Source organism: Gymnoscopelus braueri, assembly GCF_963280865.1.
Source record: "Gymnoscopelus braueri genome assembly, chromosome: 7".
Classification (NCBI taxonomy): domain Eukaryota; kingdom Metazoa; phylum Chordata; class Actinopteri; order Myctophiformes; family Myctophidae; genus Gymnoscopelus; species Gymnoscopelus braueri.
Genome location: NC_137608.1, coordinates 51,071,825 through 51,089,086, shown reverse-complemented (window position 1 = coordinate 51,089,086; position 17,262 = coordinate 51,071,825). Strand labels below are relative to the sequence as shown.

The 17,262-nt window shown below is 39.3% G+C and overlaps 1 protein-coding gene across 1 annotated transcript; it reads right to left on the bottom strand.

The window, feature by feature from the left end:
* Positions 1-782: 782 nt before the first annotated feature.
* LOC308087923 (H-2 class II histocompatibility antigen, E-S beta chain-like) lies at positions 783-10,793 on the bottom strand. The gene is made up of 8 exons (XM_080432174.1): positions 10,650-10,793; positions 8,993-9,247; positions 7,399-7,671; positions 5,374-5,593; positions 4,738-4,805; positions 3,821-3,934; positions 3,546-3,602; positions 783-2,794 (listed from the first exon to the last, which is right to left on the bottom strand). Exons 1-7 carry the CDS (start codon positions 10,714-10,716, stop codon positions 3,565-3,567), a joined length of 1,035 nt encoding a protein of 344 aa, XP_080288300.1. The 5' UTR covers positions 10,717-10,793; the 3' UTR covers positions 783-2,794; positions 3,546-3,564.
* Positions 10,794-17,262: the final 6,469 nt, after the last annotated feature.

The window sequence follows — 17,262 nt, the reverse complement described above, 5'->3', positions numbered from 1 at the left end:
GAGACGGGGAGACTCCTGTTACTGAACAAACACTTTATAGCAATGATTACTATCAGAATATAGTGCTTTAACCTTTTAACAAAATACTTTTTGTTTTAACCCAGAAATATCACTTACCCTACCTTTAAACATGGAGGCATGTTAATGTGTTTGTTGTTAAATCATGTGATGTTAAAGGCATACTAGGTAACGTTTTCAACAAAACTAAAGTTAAATTGTATATCTTTTGTGAGTGGCAAAAGTTTCACAACACCCACTCCATGAATTTCACCCCCGGAAGCCTTTTATTTATATATTTACTATTGAACGGTGAAGGGGGGGACTTTCCCGGGAAAATTACGTCATCTGGCCGGAAAATGGAGGTGGAAATGCACTGGTTTCCTGTTTGGCCAGGAACTAACGCAACGGTTTCCTGTTTGGCCAGGAACTACCGCGCTAATAACAAAAAGGAACCTCACGCTGATTTTAACACATTGAATGCCAAAAACGGTCCGGACCGTTTTTGAGGGTCCAAACGAGAAGTGCCGAAAACGGTCCGGACCGTTTTTGACCCAATTCTATTTTTATACATGTGGGCCACGTGGGGCGCTAAAACGAAACTTTGACATCACCCAAGCAGTTTCTGAGAAGAAGAGGCTGGATGAGGCTCCATGTCAAAAATCCTTCCGGTCGGCGTTTTCAATGTTATCTCCTTGATTAAAAGCTTAATATCTCCATTTCTTTTTAATGTGGTGGAAACGAGCCGTTTTCGATCGGCGATCACGCTGCAATGGAGGGTCGCGTTGGAAATATTATTGTTCCAGGCGTTAGTCGGGACCCTCCGCCGTCTCGCACGCACGCTTTGTTTACATGCATTTCCGCGTCGGGGCTTCTCACAGCACGAAATGTATAACGCAAGTGGATGGAAGAAATGCTGGCACTCAACGTATAATATTTTAATAAACCTCTGGCACCCAATGTGTTAAGAGAATGTAGGATTGGAAGATCGAAAAAGAACAGAAAAAGAAAGCACAGCTCATGGTAACTAATGCTCCACTGGCTAAGAGAAACGATCCGTAGATAGTATAAAACAATTAAAAGATCGCTTTTTGAAACGCTTCCGGCTTCCGGTGAAAACGAATGGAATTCTGGGTAATCGAGGACTAGGGAAATTGTATGCAGTGACGGTAGTGACCAGCAGAGGTTGCTAAAAATCGTTAGTTGTGAATTTGCATTGTACAACTTTAACCTATAATGGAGTATTTACATCAAAACATAACATTATTATAGTTTGTTTCATGCATTGAACATGGATTTTTTTTTTTTTCCATACCAAATGTCAGACAAACTGTAATCATTGTGACCATTATTAGTTAGTTTAAAGTTATCATGACATTCATTTTCACTTTTTTTATTTTCAATGTTTTATTTGGGGTTTTATGACCTCAATTACACCCAAAAAACCTGAACTTAGAACATTCAGTGGATTTTCTGTGGTCTGGGGTTTTCTGAATAATTAGGCTGAAAAGTAATCTGAGCTTGGCCCTTCGACAGTGAGGTCACAGTCGATTAATCCCGCCCACTCTCCTCCTCGCCCCTCCCCTCCCCTATCCTTTCCTTTGGGGGGGGGGCGGAGCAGAGGCGATGATTGACAGGCAAAATCCCTCACCAGCGACACCCGCAGGCAAAGATTTCTTTTTTCATTGCAGTTGAAAAGGCTTTAGAAATGTGAGAGAAAAACACCTGCCATGGATCACTGGAATGGAATTTTCACTTAAAACTTTTTGTACACTTTTGAAGGACCAGGACAAAGACTTTGAATGTGGTGTAAAAGTGAATGTCATTAAACCTTTAAAATCCTAGCATTGGCTCTATGTTGGTGATATTATTGATGAGAAGATTCCTTGTTAGTGGTTCCCTCCTAAATTGTAATGAGATCTGCTCCCCTGCTCATGATATTGTAAAGGATTACATATACATGATTACATATTGTAAATGATTACATAATGATTACATATAAATCATTACTTAAATGATTGCATGTCATCAGTGTTTCCCATTCATTTCATAGACTGTGGTGGCCCACCATTGTTTAATTTGGGTGGACCTAGACCTTCTAGGGTGGTCTGGGGTGATGGGGTGAATATGTAATCATTATGTAATCATTTACAATATGTAATCATGAGCAGGGGAGCATATCTCATTACAACCAGCCTAGAGGGTTCATGTCCACCCATCACCTCAGAACACCCTAGAGGATCAGGTCCACCCATCATAGGGAAACAGTGATGTCATAATGATCGTAACATTAACTATCACACATAATACATTATTACATAATAAATGACTTATGGTCAATTATAAAATAATAAAACCCTTTTCACAAACATTGCTGACTGACTTCCATTCAGATGGATATTCATATTAATGTTATGAAGAACTCTGATTGTGTGTGTGATCATTTATTTAATGTTTCAATATAGTGTAGAACTGAAATATTATAAAAACCCTAAATCCTGACCTTTAACCTCACAGAAACTATGTTTATAAACCTAACCTTAACCCTAACCTCACCTCAAAACCACGTCGAAACACCGGGAAAAGACAGAGTCCGCACACTAATTATCGTTAGCCTTGGCTAGCTAACTAGCATTTTAAATTGTTTAAGGACACATTGCGAAAAAGGTTGATGATGTCATCATTGTGCTGCTGTTATGAGTATTTAAAAGCTGAAATGGACACACATGTATTTACTCCTCTCTCCACCAGGGGGCAGCGATGACTCCCTGCTTCTCTGAAAACACACCCAGGTGTTCTGTGAAAAGACATTAAACCAATAAGAATCAGAATGTATTAACTGTGTGAACGTGTTAACACTTTCGAATAACCTTCCCTTATAATAGTAAATGAATCATTCCCAAATAATTAGTTAATGTGTTATTTATAACTTGTTAAATGTGTGTTAGTGGTTAATGATTTAATGATTATTTATAAAACTATGCTATGAATAGTTAATAGATCATGAACACGTTATTAGTAAACTACTTAAAAACCTAACCTCCCAGCACCCTCCCTGCAACTACAGTAACCATCAAAGTAGAAACAACTCAGTCCATTCAAACAACATTTGACCAATACTTTGTCAATAGTGTATCTTAGTAGGAAGGGCAGCTCAGTTGGTAGAACACTCTCCTTTGGACCACAAGGTTCTGTCTTTGATCCTGTTAGTGATGGAATGATCAGTATTTTCAATGAACTGAATCATTGGGTACAGTTCACTGAAATGTTGTGTTCAATGTATATACCCATTGATGATGGTCCCCCCCCCCCAAATCTGACCACATTGTCATCAGTGTTGTCTGATACAACACATCATTGGATTATCTAATTTGATTATTAGATTCTTTATTATAAGAAATTAAGCAGAAGACACAAGATAATGTGAATTCACACAAACCGGGATGGTTTACCAGGCTAGTTGTTTCACTTCTTACACATTGTTTTGTGTATGTTTTCTAGTTTTATACAATTTCATACATGGAAAAAAAAAGAAAGAGGAAGTGAACCTTGGTGTGTGGGAGGAGTCTAAAGATTCTCATTGGTTGTCGGCACCAGAATACGACCTGATAGAAGAAGAAGAAGAGAGACAGTTAAAACAGACACACAAATAAATCCTATCTATATCCTATATCCTATTTGACCTCTAACTAGGTTGTCTAAACCAATATAAACAAGTTTAGGTTGTGGCTTTACATGTTTGTTTGCATTTCTGATCTGACCTCATTTCATCCACTGGTAGTATAATAATTAATGAAACATGTTAATTAAACATGTTAATCACCTCGTTTCTTCCACTGGAAGTAGATGAATCCAGACAGGAACAAGACCAGACCCAGAACCAGACCTGATGCTCCCATGGCCACCTTGTTCTTCACTGACTCTGGCATGGAGTCATCTGACAATACAAATATCATATCATATCATATCATATCATATCATATCATATCTCATATTATTACAGTAGATTAAAACACCTTGTTCTTCACAGACTCTGACATGGAGTCATCTGACAATAAGCTATAACAACCAAACACAATAAACAATAAACAGACGACACAGTTTTTGTGAGTGTGTTCAGTAATAATGAGTCCAACCCTATTGGTCCAGTCCTTGAGGAGTTTGTCACCTGATGTGACATGTCCTTCTTAGAGCTAAATACATCCAAAACAAAGGATATGATGATAGATTTTAGAAGACATGAATCAACCTTTTACTATGATGATTATAAACCAGGCTGTGGAATGTGAAGAAAGTATCTTGGGACGCTACAAGCTTGTAGATCTGCTATTTTTGAAAAATCTTGAACATTTGTGCAAATCTTTGAATATAATTTATATATATTTTTTAAACAACATTTTTAACTCCAATATTTGCTTCTGGGGGGTCCCTGGAACAACATATTTTGATGGGGATCAGCGGCCAAAAACATAATTTTGGGGGTCCTTGACAAGAAAGAGTTTGAGCACCACTGATATAGCAACAATAGTTTTTTTCAGATAAATTAAGACATATGTTGAGAAACATCTGACAGTTACAAATGTTCGCTTTAAAAAATATATATTCAAAGATTAGCACAAATGTTAACGATTTTTCAAAAATAGCAGATCTACAAGCTCATAGTGCGGCACTCTGTGCCGCGCTATGAGCTTGTATATCTGCTACTTAGACAGTAGATTACAGTAGATTACAGTAACTGACCCCAGTCCATCTTGATAGGCGCGGTCAAGCTGGGATGTTCCACCATGCATGTGATCTTCTCTCCTGATCTGTAATACACACACAGACACGCACACGCGCACGCACGCACACGCACACGCACACATACACACACACACACACACACACACACACACACACACACACACACACACACACACACGGTAGTAGTAGCCAATCTACACGCTGAAACACGCCGCATTTTGACATATTGATTCGTTGATCTTTATTAACGTTTTGTTTGACTATTTTTGTGTAGGAGCGTGAATGCCCCGCTGGGCTCTCCTCCGCTCTAGTGTTTATTGTGTATTCCACTTTTCCCTCCCCATTGCAGAAAAAATAGGAAGGCAAGAGGCAAAAGAAACTTAGTAACGAGATACGCATCGTGTGTGTGTGTGTGTGTGTGTGTGTGTGTGTGTGTGTGTGTGTGTGTGTGTGTGTGTGTGTGTGTGTGACTTAACATTAGCCTACCAATTAATGGGCCATTTTCAGAAAGTGAGTGACACTTGTTTTATTTTTAAAATAATGTATGTGTCTATTAGGTGTTTATTTCTATGTATACTGTGTCTATTAGGTGTGTATTTCTATGTACTGTATAGGTGTCTGTTAGGTGTGTACCTGGGTGTGTACTCCAGGTAGGAGTGGTACTGGTAGTACCACTCTCCATCAGACAGCTCATCGGTAGAGGAGAGACCAGAGGTCAAAGGTTCTTGACCTATCCACCAGGTCACCAGGATCACTTTAGGATAGAAGTCGTAGCTGCTGCACCTCAGCATGTGAGTGTGTTCACCACGACGAGGGGGAGTCTCTGACTTCAGTCTCACTTTGGGCTCCACTCCTAAAAAAGATTATTATTATTATTATTATTACAATTATTATTATTATTATTATTATTATTATATAACTGTCATAGGAAAATGTCATCATTAATAATTGTATATCATCCAAATGAGATCCAAATGATCCAGAAAGCTGCAACACACTTGGTCTTCAAACCAGACAAAATGTTCACATTTCCCGGCTCTCCCCCGTTCTCCTCTCCCTCCATATGACACCCCCATATCTTCAAACCTGATACAACCCTACAACCCCTCACCCTCCACACGTCTTAGACTCTTCTCCTCTTCAGACTCCACCTCAGCCCGTAGCACTTGACCTAGCCTTGATGACCTTGCAGTCTTATGCAAAGTTTAAAATGTAATTTAGATAGCATGTTATGTAGACAGATGCCAGGTTCATTGTAGACCTGGCACCTGGCATCCAATTTGGATAGTTTCAAAGTCCATATTATTTTTTTGTTTGATATTATACTGTTTAGACTAATGCTAGGTTCTTGGTTTACCTATGATCCTAGATTACTATTTCTATGCATTTGATGTATTACCTTGTGTTTTCTTTGCTTACTGTGAATCTCTCTGGATTAAGGGCGTCTGATAAATGCCTGCATTGTTAATTGTAACTGTAAGTGTCAGTGTTTGGCCACCAGAGAACAACGTTTCATAGAGTACTGTAGATTCTACAATAGTCTACAGTTTTCTACAAAGTAGAATGCATTTATTAAACGCAATTTAAACACATTAAATAATTCCCAGTTACACAGTGCTTTACATAAACAACAATAAACCAAGCAATATCATTTAATGAAAATTGCTCAAATGAACAAGAGTAGAAACAAACAAAACAATATCCTGTAAAATATTGTGATTAAAAACATACAAAACAAACTAGTAAAGACAATAATTAAAATATAAAATCAGGTGATGAAATGAAGTGTATAGAGGTGTGTTTTAGTCTGCATGGTTCTTTTTAAAGACAAAAAGAAAAAATATTAATCCTGGTGTCTCTGTTTTAGGCAGGTCATCAGTGGTGGAAAAAGTACTCAAAAGTTTTACTCGAGTAAAAGTATATTACTGCAATGCAGAAGTACTCCGTTACAAGTAAAAGTCCGGAATTCAAAATTGACTTGAGTAAAGGTACAAAAGAATTGGTATCAAAATGTACTTAAAGTACCAAAAGTAAAAGTACTAAAATGTTTGAAAATAGCAGATCTACAAGCTCACAATGTGTGAGCTTGTAGATCGGCTATTTTCAAATAGCGGTATAAAATAGGGCTAAAGTGGTTAATGTATGCTTTATAATATAATAATTTATATCTGCAAAGTAACAAGTAACTAAAGTTTTCAAATAATTGTAGTGGAGTAAAAGTATGATATTTGCCTCTGAGATGTAATGGAGCAGAAGTAAAAGTATAGACAATTGGAAATACTCTCCAGTAAAGTAAAAGTACCTCAAAATTGTACTTAAGTAGGCTACAGTACTTGACTAAATGTACTTAGTTACTTTACACCACTGCAGGTCATTACATGTAGGTGAAAACGCTCATAGCCTAGATCTATATGTTTCATTTATACTCGGTGTACGATGGTGACACCACATGCTGTGAGCTTGTAGATCTGCTATTTCCATGCGTGACAGCCTGTGATACAGTATAAATCAAGAGGATCTGAAATGTTTCTCAGCAGATAAAGAAATATGTAATATTTATTATCAGATCAATATTAACATCTCTGAATAGAATCATGTGATTTCATGTTATAGTTTATGAGGTGATGAGTGTTGAGTGCTGCTCTGAGATCAGCTCACCTCTCTTGTTCAGAACATTGGGGTAGTAGATCTCAATGTTGTATTTGCAGAGTGCCTCTGGTTGTGCTCTCATCACACGCAGTGTTGTAGGATCTTTATTGAGGCGCTCTGCGTTCTTCACACCAAACTCAGTGTATCCAACCCACTGATCTACTCTACTGTCCCACCTGTAGAGCTCATCACCATCGAAATTCTTTGAGTATATGTACTGTATGTCCTTCAGCTCACTGGAGTTAAACACACAGCGGTAAGCCTCATAGAACACATATCCATCTGGAAATAGACAATTAGAAATGTCATTAATGTTCCGTTTTATTATCATCTGTATAATATCAACACTAGGCTAACTGCCCCCCATCGGCCAAACATGTCACTACATAAAGTCTAAAATAGGTTCAGGCATGTGAAATCTGATATTGAAATATTTTGAATGTATATTGAATATCTTAAATACAATGAGATTGAGCTACCAGTTAAGTTGTGTTTCTCTATGTGTCCAATTGTCTAGCATAGCCCCCACAGTCAAATTAGCCAGAAACAGCGTGCAACAGACCTGCCAATTGGGCTCAGCCCTATTGGCATGACTGGTAACACGTCGGACTGGCGAATGGGAGCCTCAATCCCAGCTCGCTGCGTTCCACTACACATGGCTGAGTAAACAAGGACTCTGTCTGTCTGTCTGTCTGTCTGTCTTATTAATTGATAAATTAAACAACCATAAAACAACAGTAACAACCCACTCTACCAGCCTTCAGTGGTGGAAAAAGTACTCAAATGTTTTACTTAAGTAAAAGTAGGCTATCAATATTGCAATGTAGAAATAGGCTACTCTGTTACAATTAAAAGTCCGGAATTCAAAATACTTGAGTAAAAGTATCAAAGTATTTGCATCAAAATGTACTTAAAGTACCAAAAGTAAAAGTACTCATTATACAAAATCTCCCATTTCAAGTTTTCAAATGTAGGCCTATACAATTCTTTTGAAAATAGCAGATCTACAAGCTCACAATGCCTCGCGCTTGTGGTTACTGTTTTGTAATAATAATAAAAATCTACAAAGTAACTAGTAACTAGAGTTTTCAAATAATTGTAGTCGAGTACAAGTACAATATTTGCCTCTGAGATGTAGTGGAGTAGAAGTAAAAGTATTAGAAATTGGAGATACTTCCGTAAAGTAGCTACAAATACCTCAAAATTGTACTTACAGTACTTGAGTAAAGACGTACCAAAATCCATTTGAAAAAATTGCTTCTCACTGTTCTCAGGTAAAATATTGATATACGATTAAAATGCGATTCATTAATTACAAAGCCTCTAATTAATTAGATATTTTTTTATAATCGAGTCCCAGCCCCAATTTTGATATGTTTTATTTTGATGGTAACTTTTGTATAATCGTATTATCTTGGATTTTGACATGATTCATGTCTTTTAATTGAAAGTCCTAAATTAATAAATTAAAGTGTGCGTGTGCGTGTGCGTGTGCGTGTGCGCGTGTGTGTGTGTGTGTGTGTGTGTGTGTGTGTGTGCGTGCGTGTGTGTATATATTTAACCGTTTTAGTTAATAACTATTGTGTTAATAGTATTCATGTACCTTTCACTGGTGGTTTCTTCAAGGCAGTGCGAACGGTGTCCAGCTCGGCTTGGCAGTACGCCTGCTGATTCAAAGCATATTCATAAGCTACTGGGTCGGTCATATGATCTACAAACGGAGGCTGAGGCTCCACCACCTTCCCTTTGTTGTAGTCTGCGTACACCACCACTTCACCATCCAGTGCAAACATGAACTCTTTATATGGGTCTTTAACTGTGTCTGAACAGCCAAGGATATAAATCTCCTCATGGAACACTGGAAAAAACAAACAAAGATGAAATTAAATTCAACAACAAACTTCTTCACAGTGACAATAACACATAATCATCATGTTAAACAATCATGTTTGGTTCTTATATGAAGTGAAAGGTTGGATATTAAAAGTAGCTTCCTGTCAAACGTTTTATTCACACTGAAACAGATTCAAATGTTTTAATGTATTTTTTAATTTTTTATTATGAAAGTAATTCATACGGAAAAAATTATTTCATGACGTCACAACAACCCAGGTATCAAATCATGTCAGATTTCTAGTGTGATGACGTCTCCACGCCCCGCCCACCGCAGCGTCGCTCGTCGAGACCCGACGTCTCCGTGTCGTCCTTGATCAGCGTTTACCGTGCGCAGCGCCGAGCGACCACCCGGCGTAGCGGCCGAGTAGCGTGGCGCTGTCGTAACTAAGTACATTTACTCAAGTACTGTACTTCAGTACAATTTTGAGGTATTTTTTTTACTTTACTTGAGTATTTCCAATTTTCAATACTTTTACTCCACTACATCTCAGAGACAAACATTGTACTTTTACTCCACTACTTATACAATTATTTGACAACTTTAGTTACTAGTTACTTTGTAGATTTTTATTATTATTTTATTATTATTACAAAACATACATTACCCACTTCAGCCCTATATATATTTTGGCCATTTGAAAATAGCACATCTACAAGCTCACAATGCGTTGCATAGTGACGCATTGTGAGCTTGTAGATCTGCTATTTTCAAAAGATTTCTATACATTTTAGACGATAACTTGTGAAACAGGACATTCTGCATAATGACTACTTCTACTTTTGGTACTTTAAGTAAATTATTTTACCAATAAATAAGTAAAATACACCCCACACGGTGTAACATTTATTTAACAGTTAAATAGTATATTTTACATAGCAGCAGTTACAAAGAGGTATAAAACATGTACAACCATATAAGTGCAACACTCTTGTATGATGAAATATGGAGATGTGAGGTTTCTGGAATCCCCAGGGTTCTATAATAGGCCCCTCCTCCTCCCTCTGCACAAAACCCTCATTTTCATGATGTATTATATTATATTCTCCATATTTCATGATGTCACAACAACAGTTCCTAACATCTGTTTTAATGTTTATGTATTTGGACCAACATTCAATGTTGTATATACAGGTAGTAAAAGGAGTGTCTGTCTGTCTGTGTCTATGTCTATGTCTATGTCTGTGTCTGTGTCTGTGTCTGTGTCTGTGTGTGTGTGTGTGTGTGTGTGTGCGCGTGCGTGCGTGCGTGCGTGCCCGTGTGCATGTCATTTGTTTGTACTGTGCATTGTTCATATTTGGTTTTATATAATAACAGAATATATAAATGTATATATTATATAATAACATAAATATAATGTACTTACTTCCTGGGATCGCTTTGACATGAAGTACAGAGGAGAGGATGAGGAGGGTGGCTGTAATCTTCATCATCAATGATCAAAACTGAACTGAATTTAATAGATGAGAATAAACAGATGAGAATAAACAGATCAGAAACAGATGTTTACTGAAAGAGAAGTTTTGGATTCTGAAAGAGAATGAAGGAGGACTCGTTCTTTAGTTCAGAAGAATCAGCCAATCAGATTAAAGATATGATGTTACATCATCTGTTTCTGGAAGCAGACAATCATGATTATTGCACATAATCATGTATGGTATATAGCTGCTGCCTATGCACCTTATGTCTCCTCATGTACATACTGTACCTTATGCACCTTATGTCTCCTCATATACATACTGTACCTTATGCACCTTATGTCTAACCTCATGTACATACTGTACCTTATGCACCTTATGTCTCCTCATGTACATACTGTATGTAAATATCTTTGTTTAATTCATACTTTATTATCTCCCCCCCCCCTGTCTTCTTTTCTTTCTCTTTCTGAAAATAACTAAAACGATGGAGCTGGAAAAAATCATAACAATTTCACCCACTTCTTTACACCTTTAACTTGTGATGTGACAATAAAGATGATTCTGATTCTGTTGAAGAGAGACTAAACAAACTGATTCACGTTATGTGGGGAACCAAAACAATGCGACACCAACGGGAAACAATTGTTTTTTTATCCTTTTTTCTAAACCGGATCACAGGGCTCAGTTTTAGAATGAATACCAGGCTTTCCTCCAACCTGCTCATCAGAAGCAGTTAGGGGTTCAGTGCCTTGCTCAAGGACACTTCAACATGAAGCCAGGAGGAGTCAGGAATCAAACCGGGAACCTCTGTAAACTGAACTCACAGACACTCCTCTAATCCAAGCCTCATTACATCTCACTGATGAAACCATCACGTCATGTGATCAAAGTGTTACTTCAGAGGTGTGTGTGTGTGTGTGTGTGTGTGTGTGTGTGTGTGTGTGTGTGTGTGTGTGTGTGTGTATGTGTGTTCAGCGTTGCTGGTAAAATGCTGTTCATGTTCATTAAACATCAATTCAAGCCTCATTACATCTCACTGCTGAAACCATCTAATGTCTTTAAAAACACACCGGTCATGTGATCATATAGTGTCACATGAGAGGTGTGTGTGTGTGTGTGTGTGTGTGTGTGTGTGTGTGTGTGTGTGTGTGTGTGTGTGTGTGTGTGTGTGTGTGTGTGTGTGTGTGTGTGTGTGTGTGTGTGTGTGTGTGTGTGTGTGTGTGTGTGCGGTTGAACTCACCACTGAAGCTTCTGACTGGAAACCCAAACTTGAATTTCACTTCCTGATTCACCCAGCAGCCAATCAGAATGATTATTTTACTAAACATCCCCAGTTACTAGAGAGACATGTTGATGTCAACAACCTGACAGACTGTACATAATTATGTATTTATTTATTGTTTGTTTTATTTGACTCCTGTTGGTAATGTCAACGTGTTGCTCATGTCAATAATAAGGACACTTTAAATCTGATGTAATTTAAAAGTTGAAACAGACAGACAGACAGACAGACAGAGTGAGAGTTTTTTTATGTCCACACAAGGGAAATTGCATACAAGGACACAAATACAGTATTACAGGTGCAGCAAGCTTACATCCATAAAATCAAGTCACATGTCCTCATGATACAACAAGCATGTCATGTGACCCAGCCCTCCATGGACCCAGTCTCCTCCATACATGGCGGCTGTCAATCATAGCAGAGACAGCACAACACTCTGCCAGCCCTCCTGCCTCGTTTCTGGGCATCCCAAGTTTTGGAAACCCCCTCTAACAACCAGTCCTACGGGCAGCATGTCCCAGGCTGGACCACCAGAGGAAACAACGTTCCCAGTCCACTCCCAGTGGTGTGAAGAAGTAACTAAGTGCACTTACTCAAGTACTGCACTTAAGTACAATTTTCGTACTTTTACTTTACTGGAGTATTTCCAATTTTCAATACTTTAACTTCTAATCCCCTGCATCTCAGAGGCAAATATTGTACTTTTACTCCATTACAGTGATTTGAAAACTTCAGTTAATAGTCACGTTGCAGGTATAAATTATTACATTTTAAAACATACATTAACTACTTTAGGCCTTTTTTTAATACCTAAGCTACTTGAAAATAGCCGATCTACAAGCTCACAACGATGCGACGCGTTGTGAGCTTGTATATCTGCTATTTTCAAACATTTTAGTACTTTTACTTTTGGTACTTTAAGTAAATCTTGATACCAATACTTTTGTACTTTTACTCAAGTACATTTTTAATTCCGGACTTTTACTTGTAACAGAGTACTTCTAGATTGCAGTATTGATACTTTTATTTAAGTAAAACATTAGAGTACATTTCCCACCGCTATCCACTCCCACACTGCCGCCCGGTGTCAAAGCGTTCTCTGTAGCGTAGCTGCTCCCATTGTTGTTCCGACAGCGGACGAACGCACCGCTAGAAGGCCGCCGGGTCCACCGCCTCTCTTCCCAGTAGCTGCTCCCGGGAGGGGGAGGGGCCGCTAGGCAGTGTGGGCTGTCCGTAAACTCCGTCGGTGAGCAGCGCCTTCTTTTATGCAAGCTTGGATATCGTTATGAAGCACACGGTCCACAGAAGTTGTAAATGCAACTCAAATCTGCACCTATTAAACCTACTAAAACCCAGAGGTGACCAGGTTAAAAACCAGAGGTGACCAGGTTAAAAACCAGAGGTGACCAGGTTAAAAACCAGAGGTGACCAGGCTAAAAACCAGAGGTGACCAGGTTAAAAACCAGAGGTGACCAGGTTAAAACCCAGAGGTGACCAGGTTAAAAACCAGAGGTGACCAGGTTAAAAACCAGAGGTGACCAGGTTATAAACCAGAGGTGACCAGGTTAAAAACCAGAGGTGACCAGGTTAAAAACCAGAGGTGACCAGGTTAAAAACCAGAGGTGACCAGGTTAAAAACCAGAGGTGACCAGGGGCCTGTTCCTCAAAAGGTGGATTAGAGCTAAAGCCTGGCTTTACCACCTATCCTGGCTTAATTTAACCAGGATTAGAGCTGAGTCGGTTCCTCAAAAGGTGAATTATCTTGAAGATTAGTTTAGCCAGTTCACCCTGGCTAAGTTTAGCCTTATATGATTCCTCAAAAGAGAATTGAAGCAAGCCTAGCTTAGTTACCATGGCAATTTAGCTGTGAAGTTAGCCTGGTCAGGAGCAGGCTAACAGCCAAGCTTACTTAATCCAGTGCCTTGTTCTTCAAGTTTTTCCACAGTTAATTCAACACATGTGCTTGAACATGGACTCATTTTAATGACCTTGCATTCAAATAAAATGAAATTACATTACATTTACATTACATTACAGTCATTTAGCAGACGCTTTTATCCAAAGCGACTTACAATAAGTGTATTCAACATAGGTAGGGAACGAAAACTACTAATCACCAGAAGTCTTTAGTGCATTTTCTGCAAAAACAAGCAACCAAGAGTATAGCGCTAAGGTAAAAGTGCAATATATCAGCTACCTATTTCCTTAAACAGATGAGACAAAATAGCTAATTCAAATGAGCATGAGCTAAAACAAATAAGTGTATCGACTAAACAAGATCCAATAAACAATACAGCAATAGAAAACAAGCATTCGTACAACTAGTTAACAACAAGTAGGTCAGGCAGAGAGGAAGGGTAGTGTTTCCTGAAGAGGTGGGTTTTCAGTCTGCGGCGAAATATGGGCAGTGACTCTGCTGTCCTAACATCAGTGGGAAGTTCATTCCACCACTGTGGGGCCAGAACAGAAAAGAGTCGTGACCGTGTGGATCGGCCAGAAGGACCCTTGAGTGACGAGGCAATCAGTCGCCCCGAGGTGGCAGACCGAAGTGGTCGGGCAGGGGTGTAGGCATCGACCATAGCCCGGAGGTAAGAAGGAGCTGTTCCTTTCACTGCCCTATAGGCTAGCACCAGGGTTTTGAACTGGATGCGAGCCGCTACGGGGAGCCAGTGTAGAGAACGGAGAAGGATAGTTGTGTGGGAGAACTTGGGGCGGTTGAACACCAGACGAGCCGCAGCTTTCTGAACAAGCTCCAGAGGTCTGATGGCAGATGCCGGAGCACCAGCAAGGAGGGAGTTGCAGTAGTCCAGGCGGGAGATGACGAGAGCCTGGATGAGCACCTGGGCTGCCTTTTCCGTGAGGAAGGGGCGAATCCTCCTGATGTTGTAGAGGAGGAATCTGCAGGACCTTGTCACTGATGCGATGTTTGCCGAGAACGTCAGTTGATCGTCCAGGGTCACACCCAGATTCTTCGCAGTCCGAGTTGAGGTCACCACAGCATTATCAATGGTGATGGCCATGTCTCGTTGTGGACAGCCCTTCCCCGGGAGGAACATCAGCTCAGTCTTGTCCAGGTTGAGCTTCAGGTGGTTTGTCGACATCCACTCCGAGATGTCAGCCAGACAAGCAGAAATAAATACAATAAGATATAATCAATCAATCAATCAAAGTGTGTGACCATGAATCATAATTGTTTCACAATGACTCATGTGATATGTCATTGTCACTCTGTTTGATAATATAATTTTTTTTTTTAAATATTATAAAAAATGTCTAACACATACATATACATATATATATATATATATATATATATATAAATAAATATATTTAAATATATACATTATTAGTTACAGGTTTAAAGGAGCCTCTTTTTAAGTCAATAAGGAGCATATTTTAAATTATCAATTTCTAGTCAATGGAGAAATTATTTTGTATTTCTTGTCCACCTTTGGAGTTACATCATGATGAACCCAAATCTCTACCAAAGTGGTCTTGCAAATGTGGGGTTATTGCGTGTCTCGTCCCGTACCCCGTTCATCCCGTCGCGGTCAACCCCCCCGTCCCCCCCCCCCAGTTTTGTTGAAATCAGCAAAAAAGTGTGTGTGTGTGTGTGTGCGTGTGTGTGTGTGTGTGTGTGTGTGTGTGTGTGTGTAAAGACTAATCATTGTGTATATTCCAGCACTATACCTGCACCCAGTGATCTTGGTACATAGAAATTGATCTATTGAAGATTCTGACTTTCAAATGTACATATTTTTTGTTTTGATTGTATTGCTGTATTGTTGTATTGTGCTTTCTGCTTTGGCAATGTAAACGTATGTCAATAAAGCCCTTTGAATTGAATTGAATTGTGAGTGCGTGTGCGTGTGTGTGCGTGTGTGTGTGTGTGTGTGTGTGTGTGTGGTTGAAGCTTCTCACTGGAAACTCCCCAAACGTTAATTTCACTTCCTTATTCACTCAGCAGCCAATCAGAATTATTCTTTTATTAAACATTACCAGTTACTAGAGAGAGAGACATTATGACGTGAACAACCTGAGAGAGAGAGAGAGAGAGAGAGAGAGAGAGAGAGAGAGAGAGAGACCACACTGGTTGAGAACAGTGTGCTTCTCAATCTTTTTGCCCCTAAATGTCAACATGTATTATATTATATTATAATTTAGCAGCCTACTATATGTAGTGGGTTGAGCTTTTCCCTAGCTGTGTAACGCCCCCTAATCACTCCTATTCAGGACAGCTGAGACGCCTGGCTGCTGGCTGAATAAAAAGGAGCCTCACCTGGTCATGAGTAGTGTAGCTGACTGGCTGGTGTTTGTCTGGTGGTTTGTTGGGTCGTAGGTGTGGGAGAAGGTCATTGATGGCATCTTGATGTTACTTTTACTCAAGTACATTTACTTGAGTAAAACATTTGAGTACTTTTTCCACCACTGCTCGTATGCCAGTCTGCATGCGGAGCTACTGCTGTGTGTTCTCCTGATGACGGTTCAGTGGTGTGTTGTTGCTCATGGACCAGCCAGGGACCACTGATGACGGTTCAGTGGTGTGTTGTTGCTCATGGACCAGCCAGGGACCACTGATGACGTCATGGCCTCTCAGATCCTAGTGTGTCTCTCTTGATCTGAGGAGGAGCTCTGAGCCACTGCTGTTTGTGTCCTTGTTGTTTTGGTTATTTAATTTAGGTTTATTTTGATCTATTGTGTTGTAGGGCTTTCACGACTAGAGATTTTTACTGGTCGACTAATTACCCAGTGGTAGTCGACTAGTCAATGTTAACCTATTTTTGCCATTGTTTTAATGCCATTACTATTATTGTAACTGTCCCAGAAGGAGAGACAGTGGTTTCAGTTATATTTATAAATATGTTTTGTTTATATAAAGTTCATGTACACACTGGGTTAAAAGATTCATTTCATTATGAATAAATAGTACTAAAAGTTACAATAAATATATTAAATGGGTTTATATAGTACAAGATTTAAGGTAAAAAACACTGTGCCCATTGTTAGAGGGTTACGGTAAATTGGGCAGAGTCACATGGTCAGAGTGAAGCCGAGTCATCTGCGAACAGGAACAGTTTGCAGTCGCAAGCTGAAGACATATATCAGGAACAGTAAAGGTCCTAGTATACTTCCTTGCGGAACACCACAAGTCACTGGGAGGGGAGGGGACTGGGTGCCGTTTACTTCCACCACTTGCTCCCTCCCTTCCAGGTAGGATCTCATCCTGCTCACCGACGTATCATCAAAACCTATTGCTTTGAGCTTATCGATCATAA

Coding starts and splice junctions, on each gene's coding strand:
- LOC308087923 (XM_080432174.1), bottom strand. CDS start 10,716: ATGATGAAGATTACAGCCACCCTCCTCATCCTCTCCTCTGTACTTCAT. Junction 9,248..10,649: donor TGTCAAAGCGATCCCAGGAA/GTAAGTACATTA, acceptor TGTTTTTTCCAG/TGTTCCATGAGGAGATTTAT. Junction 5,594..7,398: donor CAATGTTCTGAACAAGAGAG/GTGAGCTGATCT, acceptor AATCTTTTTTAG/GAGTGGAGCCCAAAGTGAGA.